This window comes from Ylistrum balloti, unplaced genomic scaffold, assembly GCF_031769215.1.
Source record: "Ylistrum balloti isolate Yb309-2 unplaced genomic scaffold, AGI_CSIRO_Ybal_v1 Utg369988, whole genome shotgun sequence".
NCBI classification, from domain to species: Eukaryota; Metazoa; Mollusca; class Bivalvia; order Pectinida; family Pectinidae; genus Ylistrum; species Ylistrum balloti.
In genome coordinates, this window is record NW_026782072.1 from 1191287 (window position 1) to 1207278 (window position 15992).

A 15992-nucleotide genomic window follows, 5' to 3' on the forward strand; every position below is an offset into this window, starting at 1 on the left:
AAAATGTATGTTGGGAGAGGGCTCCAATAAGTTGTAATAACTTGTGCCCAATTCCCTTGTTCAAATTTATTTTGGCAATAAAATATGTTTAAACTAACTAACTCATACTGCATTGTATATTAACCAATGTATGCTACTTATTATTGTATATAATGAGTAGAGAAAAACAAAATTATAAAAACAAATGTAATGTGTATTCATTTGATTTTTTTGCGTGCATGTAACTTTCTTTTTTTTCAAATATAATAAATACTATATCCAAAGATTGCATCGTGATGTGTGTTTCATTTCTGTTTAACTTTGTGTGTCCCGAATTAGTTAAAACAATTAAGATATTGCTTGAAATGCGTTTTAATTATCACGAGAATAAAAGTGATCATGACCTATCAGTTTCCAGTATAGATATTTGCTGGACGGCGCCGCTCTGTGGAATAGGTATGTAGAAGTTATCTCCCTTGTAATAGATCTTCACTATCAACAAAACCGCATGTAAATACCAGATGAGCGTTGAATTAAGAACAAATGTACACTGCGATCTCCCCTCCCCGGGGTCAGATGTCCGACAGGTGAAAGGAGACGTGACTTACTATCACTATGGATGTGACGGAGTTGATGATAGGGTAAGAATACCGTAGTCAACATAAACCAGAGGGGATTAACCATTCAGTCTACTGACAGTGATTCCTAACAAATGATATCATTTATATCGGGTAGATTTCTCGTACATTTGTGACGAACCCATGTTCGGTATGTGCGGAGAAAGTTGGCTCCTTACAGATACGGGCTGGTCTAGACGAGCAACTTAGTGTACAAATAAATACACAAGGGAATCGACGAATCGGAAGCCGGACCTGTTTTAGCGAGGAAATCGTTGATTCCTTGTGTATATTGTGAACTCTAGCTTGTTACAACAAGGGAAACTTGTTACAAGCAGGGTCATTTTGAGGTGGGCTTTCCATGTAGTAACTGGTGGTTACCTCACTGATCAACTTCGGGAAGCCCGTCGTATGTCGTCCGTAAGACTAAAATGTTCAGCCTAAGGACACAACCATGTTATTAGCACAGACCGGTCCATTGCTCACCTTCCTCTGAAACACCAGCTGTCTAGGTGATGGACATTTCGAACCACGCAGCTTATAGGTATAAACTTATTTATAAAAGCCCCTGCGCTTAAGTTTTGTTTGATGTCAGGAGATGTACACCGCCCAAGGTGGTGTTACTCACAACCTGGAAACACCTTTCATGGTATTGTCTGAAACCTGGCATATTCGTGTTCTTCCTCCCTATCACTAAATTTGTACACCTAGTCTGAAATATTACGACGTTCTATCGATTCCGGACCGATATAATAAAATATTGGATAAAACGCTTAGAGTGCTGTTCTGTAAACCATGTAATGTTCTTGGTGTACACCTATATAGTGTATTTTGTGTTCATTCCAGTGCGTCTTAAACTAGCTCTTGATGGGAAGTACGTCTGTATATATGTGTGTTATTAAATTAAATTCCTCATTTCGACGACATGGTTCAAGTGAACCTTTAATGATAAAAAATCGAGGTGCTTGTGCTGATAAATATTGAGTTGTGGTACATAGTTTTGTAATGTCATTATAATCAAATGGTACGGTACAATAATTGTTTGAATTCCTCTTACTAATTATCACCACAAAATATCATAAAACGACACTACTGTTTTACTATAGATATAAGAACATGTCTAAAAGTCAAACTGCCGGCTTCAAAAAATGAGTTTTGAATAGCAAAACAAAAAGATGTTTTAAAAATAACCCGAAACAGGACAAAAGATATCTAATTGGTAAACACCTGTTGTGTCAGCTTACCAGTCCTAGTACATTGTATAAGACCGTTGAGCTTATATATGATTTATGGAAGAACTATTTTTATGTCCCTAATGAAAGATTCGGGCATATTGATTTTGTGCTGTCTGTTTGTCTGTTGTCAATTGTAACCTTGCCCATAATTATTGCACCGTAAAAGGTAGGGTTTTTCATGTTTGACATGTGCGTTCCTTGTGACAAGACCTTTGCGGTGGTACCAACATTTTCAACCATAAGACCTTGATCATGAGCTTTGAAAATTTGAAAAAAATAAATACCGCAATGAAGTGTTTCAGAAAGTGTGTGCAATTAGCACATGCCTTACACAGTACAGATTTAATGTTCCACTTCAGATTTTTTGGCATCCAGTGGCAGTGTTTCATAAACACATCTTGTCCTTTATAAAATGGGATCGTGAAAGCTCAGTCGGTTTGAGCGTTGCCTTAGGCACATGTGTATGTAGTGTGTCAATTTATTACAACATTTGTAGTTGTACAAATCTTATTGTGACAAATGGGCACGAAATATCAATAACAGCTGTGTCAGATTGATACGCAATCACTGGTGGTAAACACCCCAATTCGTTACAAAAGTGGTTTTATCAGATTAAGTTGTAACCAATTGGCACTCTATATCCAGTCAAATATGTCCCAATTTGATAAAATGCTATTGTGACAGTGTTTTTTTTTTATTGAACAATTTGGCAACTTCCCTACGTAAGCTCAGATAAAAATGTATGGTGCATGGTTAATCCTTCCAATGCCGGAGCTGAACAACGGATCGGTCTTGTTTGGCAAGACATGTTACCCCCATTTCTCTTGATAGCATTCAAGCTATGGTGTTCGGTGACATAGATAACAACGTTAGAAGGAGTACCTGCCTCAAAATGCTCCTGGCTTTACACGGGGCGATTAAACCAGTAAACAAACTCTGTGAGAATGAAATATCTAAGCCATCAGAAACATGATGAGTACGATTTGGTAGGTCATTTTTCCAGAACCTGAATTTATCTTCAGGTGAAATTTATTATCTTCAGGTGAAATATTTCATTTTTTTAGGTCAGCAAAGGGAACCATCTTTTGAACATCAACTGTCTTAGGTTGGATCGTTGTATAATCTAATTCAGGTTTCATTTGTAATGTAATCACAATGATTGTGTCGTGTAGAGAAATCTTCCTGAACATTTGTTATAAGGTTTATGTTCGTGACTACCTGTTACAACATTGCGATAAACTGAAGTAGCGGTTGACGCACCAGATATGTCGGATTATTAGCGTCCGTTAGGAGCTATGTCTCTGATGAAAGTTTGAAAACGATATGGAATTGTAAACTTAAATAAAACAACACATTCACAGTAAGTGTCACAATACTTGGCTTTCAAAACGGAGCCGTCCTTAGTACTTTAGACGCTGCGTGGTTTTCCTAAGCTTCGCCATTACTGGGCAGTCTCTAGCACTTAAGACGCTGCGTGACTGTGAAGTCAGTGATGTGTATATGTCAATAAATTGTTTGAAGCCAGGACATTATCACAAGTTATCTGAACATCTGTCTTGATGATTCAATCGATTTTTCTCAAAGCTCTAAGATTAAAACAGATATAGTCATCCCAAAGGGCTCATCTTTACTTCAGTCAGACAAGGTGTGTTTGATATGCTAATTAAACATCCGTTATTAAAGAGATTACACTGTCCAAATCAAACAGTTGGTATGAAAACCCTACGTATGCTGCTATAATAGTTCAACCACTGAGTTGTGGATTTCTGTCATTTCCCTAGGCTGAAATGTAAAAGATGTTGATAGTCATTGTGCAAGATTTTGTGAATTTGTCGCAAGGTGTCACTAAAATTAATTAGGAAAGATTATTCAGTAGTGTTAGCCTCTGTTCAAACAGAGGCTACAAATTGGCTACAAATTACTTTTTATTCTTTTGGTAAATTTTCATTGCCCGCCGAATTTCAAGGATTGTACTGAAGCATTATATCTCCCAGAGTTACTTCCCTTCATCTCGCTTCGTCAGACTGTTGAGAGTCGACGGGGGCCTATCATCATTGGTCATTGGCGAGAAACTTCTCGAACACTATTGAAGTTTATCTTTATTATCATTCTCTTTAAGCAATATGTGATCGTCTGGATAAAGAATGATCAGATATCGCTTATTACAGGGAGTGATGTGAAGACTATCATCACCCCTCCCTCTTTACCACCATCGACATCCTGGTAGTAGTCTCAAGAGTTAAACGTGTGATCTCGGGGTTAGCGAGTGCTGGCGAACTTTCAACCCTACTCATTCTCTCGGCCGAGTCACTTTTCGAAACATCTATTGAACGGGATTAATTGACTGTCTCAAAAAGATCAATTGCGCCTTAAACAATTGTGAGATTCCCGTCCATCTTGTACATACAGCAATCTGAACTGTTTCTGTACTTCAGGTTTAGGGATGGATGATATAAATTTAAACTGTTTCTGTACTTCAGGGTTAGGGATGGGTGATATCAATTTAAACTGTTTCTGTACTTCAGGGTTAGGGATGGGTGATATCAATTTAAACTGTTTCTGTACTTCAGGGTTAGGGATGGGTGATATCAATTTAAACTGTTTCTGTACTTCAGGGTTAGGGATGGGTGATATAAATTTAAGCTGTTTCTGTACTTCAGGTTTAGGGATGGATGATATAAATTTAAACTGTTTCTGTACTTCAGGGTTAGGGATGGGTGATATCAATTTAAACTGTTTCTGTATTTCAGGGTTAGGGATGGATAGAATAAATTTAAACTGTTTCTGTACTTCAGGGTTAGGGATGGATAGAATAAATTTAAGCTGTTTCTGTACTTCAGGGTTAGGGATGGATGACATAAATTTAAGCTGTTTCTGTACTTCAGGGTTAGGGATGGGTGATATCAATTTAAGCTGTTTCTGTACTTCAGGGTTAGGGATGGATAGAATAAATTTAAGCTGTTTCTGTACTTCAGGGTTAGGGATGGATAATATAAATTTAAACTGTTTCTGTACTTCAGGGTTAGGGATGGATAATATAAATTTAAACTGTTTCTGTACTTCAGGGTTAGGGATGGATAATATAAATTTAAGCTGTTTCTGTACTTCAGGGTTAGGGATGGGTGATATCAATTTAAACTGTTTCTGTATTTCAGGGTTAGGGATGGATAATATAAATTTAAGCTGTTTCTGTACTTCAGGGTTAGGGATGGATGACATAAATTTAAGCTGTTTCTGTACTTCAGGGTTAGGGATGGATAGAATAAATTTAAGCTGTTTCTGTACTTCAGGGTTAGGGATGGATAATATAAATTTAAACTGTTTCTGTACTTCAGGGTTAGGGATGGATAATATAAATTTAAACTGTTTCTGTACTTCAGGGTTAGGGATGGATAATATAAATTTAAGCTGTTTCTGTACTTCAGGGTTAGGGATGGGTGATATCAATTTAAACTGTTTCTGTATTTCAGGGTTAGGGATGGATAGAATAAATTTAAGCTGTTTCTGTACTTCAGGGTTAGGGATGGATGACATAAATTTAAGCTGTTTCTGTACTTCAGGGTTAGGGATGGGTGATATCAATTTAAACTGTTTCTGTATTTCAGGGTTAGGGATGGATAGAATAAATTTAAGCTGTTTCTGTACTTCAGGGTTAGGGATGGATGACATAAATTTAAGCTGTTTCTGTACTTCAGGGTTAGGGATGGATAGAATAAATTTAAGCTGTTTCTGTACTTCAGGGTTAGGGATGGATAGAATAAATTTAAGCTGTTTCTGTACTTCAGGGTTAGGGATGGGTGATATAAATTTAAGCTGTTTCTGTACTTCAGGGTTAGGGATGGGTGATATAAATTTAAGCTGTTTCTGTACTTCAGGGTTAGGGATGGATAATATAAATTTAAACTGTTTCTGTACTTCAGGGTTAGGGATGGATAATATAAATTTAAGCTGTTTCTGTACTTCAGGGTTAGGGATGGATGATGTAAATTTAAACTATTTCTTTACTTCAGGGTTAGGGATGGATGATATAAATTTAAGCTGTTTCTGTACTTCAGGGTTAGGGATGGATGATATAAATTTAAGCTGTTTCTGTACTTCAGGGTTAGGGATGGATGATATAAATTTAAGCTGTTTCTGTACTTCAGGGTTAGGGATGGATAAAATAAATTTAAACTTCTTGTATTTCAGGATTAAGGATGGATAGAATATTTTTTTCTTGTTTCTGTACTTCAGGGGTAGGGATGGATAGAATAAATTCATCTTGTTTCTGTACTTCAGGGTTAGGGATGGATGATATAAATTTAAACTTCCTATACTTCAGGGTTAGGGATGGATGATATAAATTCAAGATGTTTCTGTACTTCAGGGTTAGGGATGGATGATATAAATATCTTGTTTCTGTACTTCAGGGTTAGGGATGGATGATATAAATATCTTGTTTCTGTACTTCAGGGTTAGGGATGGATGATATAAATATCTTGTTTCTGTACTTCAGGGTTAGGGATGGATGATATAAATATCTTGTTTCTGTACTTCAGCTGAACTGTTTCAGTATTTCTCTATGGCTGAGGATGCATATATAGATATGTTCTTCCTGTGTAGTTTGGTTAGGAACTATGTACTGTTTTTTCTTTTTTGCAGGGCTGGGGATGCGGGTATAGGACACTTCAGACTATGTGTGATTGGGTAATAAACCAGCTAACACGCAACGACAAAACTATGGATGATAAAATGGCCGTTCCATCTCTAAGTAACATACAAGAAGCCTTGGTTACCATGGGAGACAAACCGGCGTCATTTGTGGATTCAAGGGAATGGATAGGCAGCTTTGAAGTTTCAATATGTATGGATTATTTCATGCAGGTAAATACGCTGTATATAGAGGGTTGTCTGGCTTGATTGTAGACTCTATAGCTGTAGTGTTTGTTTAGAGCAGCGGCTTGACCTCAACTGCAAAAACAGTGTAGTTCTACTGTTCAAACAATGATATCCCCATGTCGTACATCGGATCCCATTTCGGATCCACGTCATATCTTGCGAAAGTTGAAACATTATCTGGTTCCTATTTTCCCACAATAGGTAGCTTAGCGTCAAGTTCTACTATCAAGGTGGTCATAGGTTAATCAGAAAAAGCAGTTAAAAATCACATTTGACAACATATGTATTTTTTCAAGCAGTTATAATTATATGTATTGGAGCATTGGGATTCATGGCTTACAGACATTTTATTTTTTTGCTTTGAATGAATGTGTGAAATACTGTTAACAGGAGAGCTACCTTATGTTTCAAATGACAAAACATTACATTGTAGGTACCATGTAAGATCATACACGTCACTTCCGGTGCGTTGCTAGGTGAACACCTGGATACACTAAAGAAGCATTTCGAGGTTATTGGAGCTCCAGTGATGATGGGTAAGGGCAAACAGAGTGACCTGTCATTTTTATCATAGTTGATCCTCGCTATAGAGAATCAGAATGTCCTCTAAATGTACTCACAGTAAGTCGGATAGAAACCCAATATTGATAAGAAAATAACTATTCTTACAGTAAGTCGGATAGAAACCCAATATTGATCAGAAAATAAATATTCTTACAGTAAGTCGGATAGAAACCCAATATTGATCAGAAAATAAATATTCTTACAGTAAGTCGGATAGAAACCCAATATTGATCAGAAAATAAATATTCTTACAGTAAGTCGGATAGAAACACAATATTGATCAGAAAGAAAAATATAATATCGTGCCCGAATACTGGCTTTAAAGCGTTGTCCATTAGTGTCACTTCCGCTCTTTTTATATATAGGCCATTAAACACAGAGTGAGATACATAAAATATTGTGTAAATAGTAGATATTTCTGAGGGTCACAGTCGGAGAGTTTGTCGGAGAAACAATACCTAGCATTATACTGTGGAATACACACTAAATAGGGTATAAATAATGAACGTTTTGTTTTTCATTGTTTTAAACAGCTAATAAATAAGTCAGCTAATAGTAGGCATATTCAAAACACCGGGATAACAAAGATCTAAAAGCGTCCCAGTGGGTTAAGAGTGCTAGATTTTATCTTTCCATAAAACAAAATATTGTCTAGTGTAAGGAGCCGTGAAATAAATGGGTCTACACAAAACGCGTAAATGATAAAATAACTCCCTCTGTCCCTCAATCAGGTTCAGAATCTGTTGTTAACTTCCGAACGTGTTCTTAAATATCATAATATTGTTACAGGTGTGTTTGTGTAGGATGATGAGGGTATGTTGTAAGTGAACCTATTGGGCTGTATTTGTTCCAGAATATCATGCAATGTACAAATCATTATATACCTTGTTGATATTTGTGAGAATTTGTGCTGAGCAAACGCCTTTGTACCCACAGGTGGGGACAGTGACAATGCATCGAAAGGTGTCCTGGGTGTGTGTTCTGATCCTCCATCACTACTCATTCTGGTAAATAGTCAGTCAATCTGGTAACAATACACTGTTTCACGGTCTATGATTATCCCATCACATGTTTGTATCTATCAGCTGTTACATGTTTTACTCATTCATAAAAAAAGAAAACAATAAAGATTAAACAATAATATTCCAGGTCTGTTGGACGTTGAAACAAATCAAACCGTTTAACAGAATATAGAATATCCTGTATCATCTTTCTCAGGTTCTGTTCATTTTTAAATTAATATATGTGGATGTTTAAAAGTGGTATCGTGAAACCTGTCGATTCTGAAACATCAGAGAGAATGCAACTTGCTGTTGTTAACACATGTGATACAAAGAAATTTGCTGCTAATGACACGTGATACAATATAATTCGCTGCTTATGGCACATGTGAAACGATGCAATTCGCTGCTAATTACACGTGATACGATGTAATTCGCTGCTAATGACTCGTGATACATTGTAATTAGCTTCTAATGACACGTGATGCGATGCAATTCGATCGCGGCTGCTAATGACACGTGATACGATGTAATTCGCTGCTAATGACACGTGATGCGATGCAATCGCTGCTAATGACACGTGATGCGATGCAATTCGCTGCTAATGACACGTGATACAATGTAATTCGTTAATATTGATATTGATACACTTGGTCCTCTGTTTCAGGACCCCCATCACTACGGTCAAATAAAGTCACTGTCCGACCTGTATGAGCGGAACATGGTTTCTTGGCGCCCCCTGGATACCTTTGTGAAGGACTCCTTTTATAACTTATGTTTACCACAATATCCAAATTCGTGACACTGGAAAGGACCGAACTCGCTATGTCACTAACAATACCCAAACACTTTGGTGAATGAGATTCAATATCACGTGATCGAAGGATTGATGCAGTTAATCTGTTTACGATGGAGGTCTAATCTGCCTTCGACATATATTATTTTATGGTAACAACGTTAAGTCACACCAGATCATGCTGATTTATCATTTGTCAAGTATTTTTCTCCAAGAAAAGTGTTGATACCTGCTGGAGATGATAGCTTTTGAAATAGAATTATTTGTTATCTGGTCAGTGGTTGGTATTGATGTCTTCAGGTTTTGTTATCATTATCCGTTGATCTAGAAGATATTATCTATCTTTAAAATCAGGGTAGTCCGCCTGACCATATTTCTGATGTTCCTTCAGTTTTAGCCACCTATTCAGCATCTGATGTTATCAGCAGGTCATGTTCAGTTTTTAGGTCATCTGACCCGAAGGCTCATTCATTGCTCGCCGTCGCGCAGTCCGTAAACCTTTATTTTAAAACACTGCTCTTGCTTGGTATGAAACATCATTTGTTCGAACCAAGGAACCTGGGGATTGGGCCCCAAAAGGTAGTTAGACAGTACTTTACTGCAAAACGCTACTCTTCATTAATGCTTGAATGGATTTCATTCAAATTGTCTGAAACATCAATAGAGGTAAGCAATAAATTCCTAAATTTAGAAGTTGATTCGACTCTTAAGGACTGCTACTACTGAATGCCTGTTGATTTCAACCTAATGTGATCTGAAACATTTTCGTATAAAATTTTGTAACTAAGTAGAGGTCATAGAAACTAAAATCGAACTTCACTTTTGAAAGGTATTTAGACGTTGTAATGGAAATATTAAACGTTATATTTTATCAAAGCTACTATTGTTATTTTATTTTATTTTCATTACATAATGATAACCCGTATACATGTACAGACATTCTTCATACAATAAAAAGTCATTTTTAAATCACAGAGTAATAGAAGGGTTTAAGAATTTGGTAACAGATAAGAGTTTTTATTTGAACTTTCCGTCAATCGAAATCTAACAGACCTTCAAGGAAATTCATAACCAAGATTTTTGCATAGACACCGAGAGGGCTTATAGATTCCATCGAAAACTATGTTATATAAACAGAAAGCTCCGTAACCTAAGATTTACATTCAATACAGAATGTTGATAAATCACTGAAAAAATCCACATCACAATATCTGCAGATCGATTAGAGAAAAATGTATCCAAATCCGTCGTCGAACGACTGAAAGTTTCCTACAAAATTCTGGACACGGCTAACAGTTCCAGATAACAATACCAGAATCTGAACAAATAGCTTCAAATATTCAGTCAACCAACACAGAATTAAAATAAAAGGCTGAAAGCTCCCTCCGACAACCACAAAATCTACAAAAAGGCTGAAAGCTCCCTCCGACAACCACAGAATCTACAAAAAGGCTGAAAGCTCCCTCCGACAACCACAGAATCTGAAAAATGCTGAAAGCTCCCTCCGACAACCACAGAATCTTAAACAAAAAGGCTGAAATTCCCTTCGACAAACACAGAATCTGAATACAAGACTGAAAGCTCCCTCCGACAATCACAGAATCTACAAAAAGGCTGAAACCTGCCTCCGACAGCCACAGAACCTAAACAAAAGGCTGAAAGCTCCCTCCGACAACCACAGAATCTAAAAAAAGGCTGAAAACTCCTTCCGACAACCACAGCATCTGAATAAAAGGCTGAAAGCTCCCTCCGACAACCACAGAATCTTAAACAAAAAGGCTGAAATTCCCTCCGACAAACACAGAATCTGAATACAAGACTGAAAGCTCCCTCCGACAATCACAGAATCTACAAAAAGGTTGAAACCTGCCTCCGACAGCCACAGATTCTTTGACAAAAAGGCTGAAAGCTCCCTCCGACAACCACAGAATCTAAACAAAAGGCTAAAAAGTCCCTCTGGCAGTCACAGAGTCTAAACAAAAGGCTGAAAACTCCTTCCGACAGCCACATAATCTTAAACAAAAAGGCTGAAAGTTCCCTCCGACAACCACAGAATCTAAACAAAAGGCTGAAAGCTCCCTCCGACAACCACAGAACCTAAACAAAAGGCTGAAAGGTCCCTCCGACAACCACATAATCTTAAACAAAAAGGCTGAAAGTTCCCTCCGACTATCACAGAATCTGACCAAGAGGCTTCTGGTCTTCTAGAAATGCATATGAAATATTAACAAGTGAAATCAAATATTAAAACGAATTAAAACCATTTCTTTGCGGCAGACTTTGTAAAAAATCATTATAGAAAGATTTACCAAACATTTCAATCCTTGAATATGTAAGTAATGGTAGTTGTTCCGTATTATCACGGTAAAACAACTCGAACAGCATTTCCTTACAACATTAAACAGACTTTTTAACGATGATGTTTTCTGTGCCGCCTTAGGAAAATATGCACCAGTCATTTTGTGGTGTTTTCCGCGATTAACCTATTAGCTTCTCTATTTTTGCTTAGCCTCGATATGAAATCACATAGTTTACGACCAATTCCACCAGCCTCTCGCTCTTGGAGTTTTCAAGAAGAGTAGAGAGGCTGGTGAACAAGACATGTATGCATGGCACAATCCTACTGGGAACCTCTCTGCTGTAGTTAAATTTGATACGGCACAATCCTACTGGAAACCTCTCCGCTGTAGTTAGATTAGATACGGCACAATCCTACTGGGAACCTCTCCGCTGTTGTTAAATTAGATATGGCACAATCCTACTTGGAACCTCTCTGCAGTAGTTAAATTAAATATGACACAATCCTACTGGCAACCTCTCGGTTGTACTTAAATTAGATACGGCACAATCCTACTGGGAACCTCTCCGCTGTAGTTAGATTAGATACGGCACAATCCTACTGTGCCGCCTTAGGAAAATATGCACCAGTCATTTTGTGGTGTTTTCCGCGATTAACCTATTAGCTTCTCTATTTTTGCTTAGCCTCGATATGAAATCACATAGTTTACGACCAATTCCACCAGCCTCTCGCTCTTGGAGTTTTCAAGAAGAGTAGAGAGGCTGGTGAACAAGACATGTATGCATGGCACAATTCTTGGGAACCTCTCTGCTGTAGTTAAATTTGATACGGCACAATCCTACTGGAAACCTCTCCGCTGTAGTTAGATTAGATACGGCACAATCCTACTGGGAACCTCTCTGCAGTAGTTAAATTAAATATGACACAATCCTACTGGCAACCTCTCGGTTGTACTTAAATTAGATACGGCACAATCCTACTGGGAACCTCTCCGCTGTAGTTAGATTAGATACGGCACAATCCTACTGGGAACCTCTCCGCTGTTGTTAAATTAGATATGGCACAATTCTACTTGGAACCTCTCTGCAGTAGTTAAATTAGATATGACACAATCCTACTGGCAACCTCTCGGTTGTACTTAAATTAGATACGGCACAATCCTACTGGGAACCTCTCTGCAGTAGTTAAATAAGATACGGCACGATCCTACTTGGAACCTCTTGACAATACTCTGTCCAGTAACGTCCGTATTTACTTCTGCATTTCCGATCATCACGGAAACTACGGTGAACCAGGAGTATCGTGAGGAAAGTCAAGTACGCATATGGTGCGAAATTTAAGGTCATGCACGGCGCTGTCCAAAAGAACGCCAGCAGCAATTCAGCGAGGTAGTTAAAATGACGGGCAACACCCCACCATCCAGAAACAAGAAGTAAATTTTCCTTTTCTTCGCCGCTTTGTAGTGTATATCTAGCCTTTATTATGTTTGGTTTACGTCCCCAAATAAGACAACTTCCCCGTGTTTCTCTTGTCCTCATTTTCTGCACGTCAGCCCAATAGTTGATCACTATACTAGTCAAACCACAGCCTAACAACAGAAAGGCGATGATTGGTTGAATATGTACCGGATGTTTTACCATGTACATGCTCACTGATGCGTAGAGTGAGGGCACTAGAACCAAACATCCCCAACATATATAAAAACCTGCACGATCCAAAATTATGTCGAGAGTACGCATGTAGCCTTCTTCCCACCAGAAGAACTTTGTGATATACGCTATTTGGAGAACAGAGGATATGAAAATATTGTTAACAAATCCGTGCAACTCATAACTCTTAAGGTTGTATAGGACCACCAGGAGAGGCCAAACTGTCAATCCGAATCGACAGTTTGTGAAAACTTTGATGTCGACACCAAAGACACGAGGGTAGAGTTCGGTCCCCCAGTAATAGTCGAATATAAAGTTACCGGTACAACCGCTGTCGCTGGACGACGGCCAAAAGCGGCCCTTGATGTACAAAAACAGACAGAAAACCAAACTGAAGGCATTCAGGAACAGCATGACCTCGTCAAACCGGTCGTAGACCACAGTAGGGGTAAGTCCATGAACTTTTAATACAACTGTCAGCACAACAAATATCACCATGGTGACGATATAACACAAGAAACCATTATTTTTATACACAGGAATATTTCCTTTTACAGTCATTGGCCCTTCCAGCCTCTTCCCTGGGAGAATCACCATCAGACAAAGTGCGAACGCCATATATCCCAGCACTACACAAGGAATGAGGCCGTCCTTTAGTCGACTTGACCACCACATATCCCATAGAGCTGTCACAGGTGACTTTTCCCTCATAGCACGGTACATGTTGGTAAAGTTCCCGCCATACTTCTCCGTGACGTTCCACAACAAAATCCCAAAGTTCGGTACCGTAAGTATTATCAAAATGGGTAGGAAAGTTTCGTTGACGAATTTGTACAAGGAAGAAATAGCCCCGGACTTAGATTGTTTGTTATTTGTTTGTAACTTCCCATTATCCATTGTGGAAAACACACCCGAAGATGGCTGTCCTGTTCCTGGTTGCACTTTCCGGGATCGTGGCGTCTTGTCGAATCTATTCATCGCTAGCACCTGAAAAATAGACAATGTACAGTTTCAACTTCTGGTCAGTGGCATTATAAAGATATATAGAGAGGGCACCTTAACACTCGAACCAGCTGACTGAACATGTGACATCTGGTTTAGTAACACGCTCCTTGAACATTGCACATACGAAAGTATTTGTTGATAACACACACTGAGAACATGTACTTACGAAAATGGGTATTAATAACACACTATGATAACATGTACTTACGAAAGTGGGTGTAAATAACACACTCTGATAACACGTACTTAAAGAAAAATAAAAGTTGTTATCAGAATTTTACTAATGGTGTTAATTATGATATCCATGACTGACTATTATGTGGTTTGAAAAGTGATACATATAGTAAAATTGCGATAACAGCTTTTATACCTGGGCCGCAGAACACTGAGGATATAAATATTTCACACGAAACAAATATATCGTTGATGTGACTCAGCATGGGATTTGTGATGTACAAATAGAAGAGAGTCTGGTTCACGTAATACCTTGATGTTAAATACTGAAATACCACTGCTGTCACAGGATCACCATGCATTCCATAGATATCATATTTAATTAATCTACTTTGGTAGTATGTTTCATTTTAAACAAAAAGGAAAAAAAAATTAAATATGTCGATTTTAATTTCTGTGACATCGGTTTGTTCTTGTCGGCGAAACAACCGGATGAAGATTCAACCGATTTCATCACGTTTCATCACGTTTAATTAGTAACATTTATGTAAACGATTGTTGATGAGAGAATTTCATGTAGAAATCTTAATGTTATGTCTTAAACATTGAAGTGTTTGGTTCATAAGTAAATTTTGTTTAAACCGGCCATGAACACGTCGAAAATCATTCAAATTATAACACTTTTTAAGATAGACTTGTCGTTTTCTTGTTTCTGCAGGCAGAAACGTCTCGTGCAGAACCAGTAACCACATCCAACCAGTTACAAAGCCTTTGATCGTTACTTTTAAGTCTGATCAAGAAACGTTTTGATTTTGGCGATTTGAATTTACCAGATATAACGTGGATCCAAACTTAGAACCCGTGTATAATAGTATTATATCTACATGTATTCAGTTAGCCATCATCTGAGTGTTATGTTCTCGATAAGGTCTGGAAATAAAACACTATCATCTGAGTGTTATGTTCTCGATAAGGTCTGGAAATAAAACACTATCATCTGAGTGTTATGTTCTCGATAAGGTCTGGAAATAAAACACTATCATCTGAGTGTTATGTTCTCGATAAGGTCTGGAAATAAAACACTATCATCTGAGTGTTATGTTCTCGATAAGGTCTGGAAATAAAACACTTTCATCTGAGTGTTATGTTCTCGATAAGGTCTGGAAATACATCACTATCATCTGAGTGTTATGTTCTCGATAAGGTCTGGAAATTAATTGCAATTATCGGAGTGTTATGTTCTCGAAAACATCTGTGAATGACAGTTATAGTATCACCCGATTGAGGTAGTATATTCCACCATCAAGACTCCTTCCCCCCCCCCTCCCCCCAACACCCGTAATCTTTTCTGACCGTAAAAAGGTCATTTGACTTAAACATATTTTAGGTGTTATTAATGCTTTTTAGTTTTCAGGAACTGAAAAATGGGCTCTATTTGTGAATGACTGGAAACTTAATGTTTGTTTCAATAGGAGTGATCTTTCTAATGTATAAAAGGACTCAGAATCTGTTGTCTGATATCTTTATATCATAAATTGTGTGTACAGGTAGCGTATTCGAGGAATCATAGCCAATTCCATGCATTCTAAATTGATTGCAAAGAATTTTTGAAATTAAAGGGAAACCCCCAATGAAAACAATAAAAACAAAGACAGAAAACAAAATATCCTTCGAAAACATCATGAAGTAAAAACTCACCTAGAGCATATATCAAAACTTAAACACTGACAGAAACTGCTGTTCTGTATTACAAATAATGATATTCTAATGAAAAGTAGTAACAATATGTTGCAGA

At 37.7% G+C, this 15992-nt stretch overlaps 2 protein-coding genes across 3 annotated transcripts; one reads left to right on the forward strand and one right to left on the reverse strand.

Annotated features, from left to right (window-relative positions):
- Nucleotides 1-489: 489 nt before the first annotated feature.
- On the forward strand, nt 490-9903 carry LOC132547905 (ufm1-specific protease 1-like). 2 transcript variants are annotated; one of them, XM_060211709.1, is made up of 5 exons: nt 490-620; nt 6473-6694; nt 7143-7245; nt 8210-8280; nt 8942-9903. In XM_060211709.1, the coding sequence occupies exons 1-5, from the start codon at nt 501-503 to the stop codon at nt 9074-9076; spliced, it is 651 nt and encodes a 216-aa protein (XP_060067692.1). In that variant the 5' UTR covers nt 490-500; the 3' UTR covers nt 9077-9903. The 2 variants fall into 2 exon arrangements, with proteins under 2 accessions (XP_060067692.1, XP_060067693.1); XM_060211710.1 differs by lacking the exon at nt 8210-8280 and having other exon boundaries at nt 8942-9013.
- A 2650-nt stretch (nt 9904-12553) lies between these two features.
- LOC132547898 (uncharacterized) lies at nt 12554-13996 on the reverse strand. Its single transcript, XM_060211701.1, has one exon. The coding sequence runs from the start codon at nt 13994-13996 to the stop codon at nt 12554-12556; it is 1443 nt and encodes a 480-aa protein (XP_060067684.1).
- Nucleotides 13997-15992: the final 1996 nt, after the last annotated feature.

Bases quoted from the DNA above. Each gene is read 5' to 3' on its own strand.
- LOC132547905 (XM_060211709.1), top strand. From the start codon at position 501: ATGAGCGTTGAATTAAGAACAAATGTACACTGCGATCTCCCCTCCCCG. The intron at 6,695-7,142 runs GTAAATACGCTG...ATTACATTGTAG, and splicing joins GTATGGATTATTTCATGCAG to GTACCATGTAAGATCATACA. The intron at 8,281-8,941 runs GTAAATAGTCAG...CCTCTGTTTCAG, and splicing joins CTCCATCACTACTCATTCTG to GACCCCCATCACTACGGTCA.
- LOC132547898 (XM_060211701.1), bottom strand. From the start codon at position 13,996: ATGAATAGATTCGACAAGACGCCACGATCCCGGAAAGTGCAACCAGGA.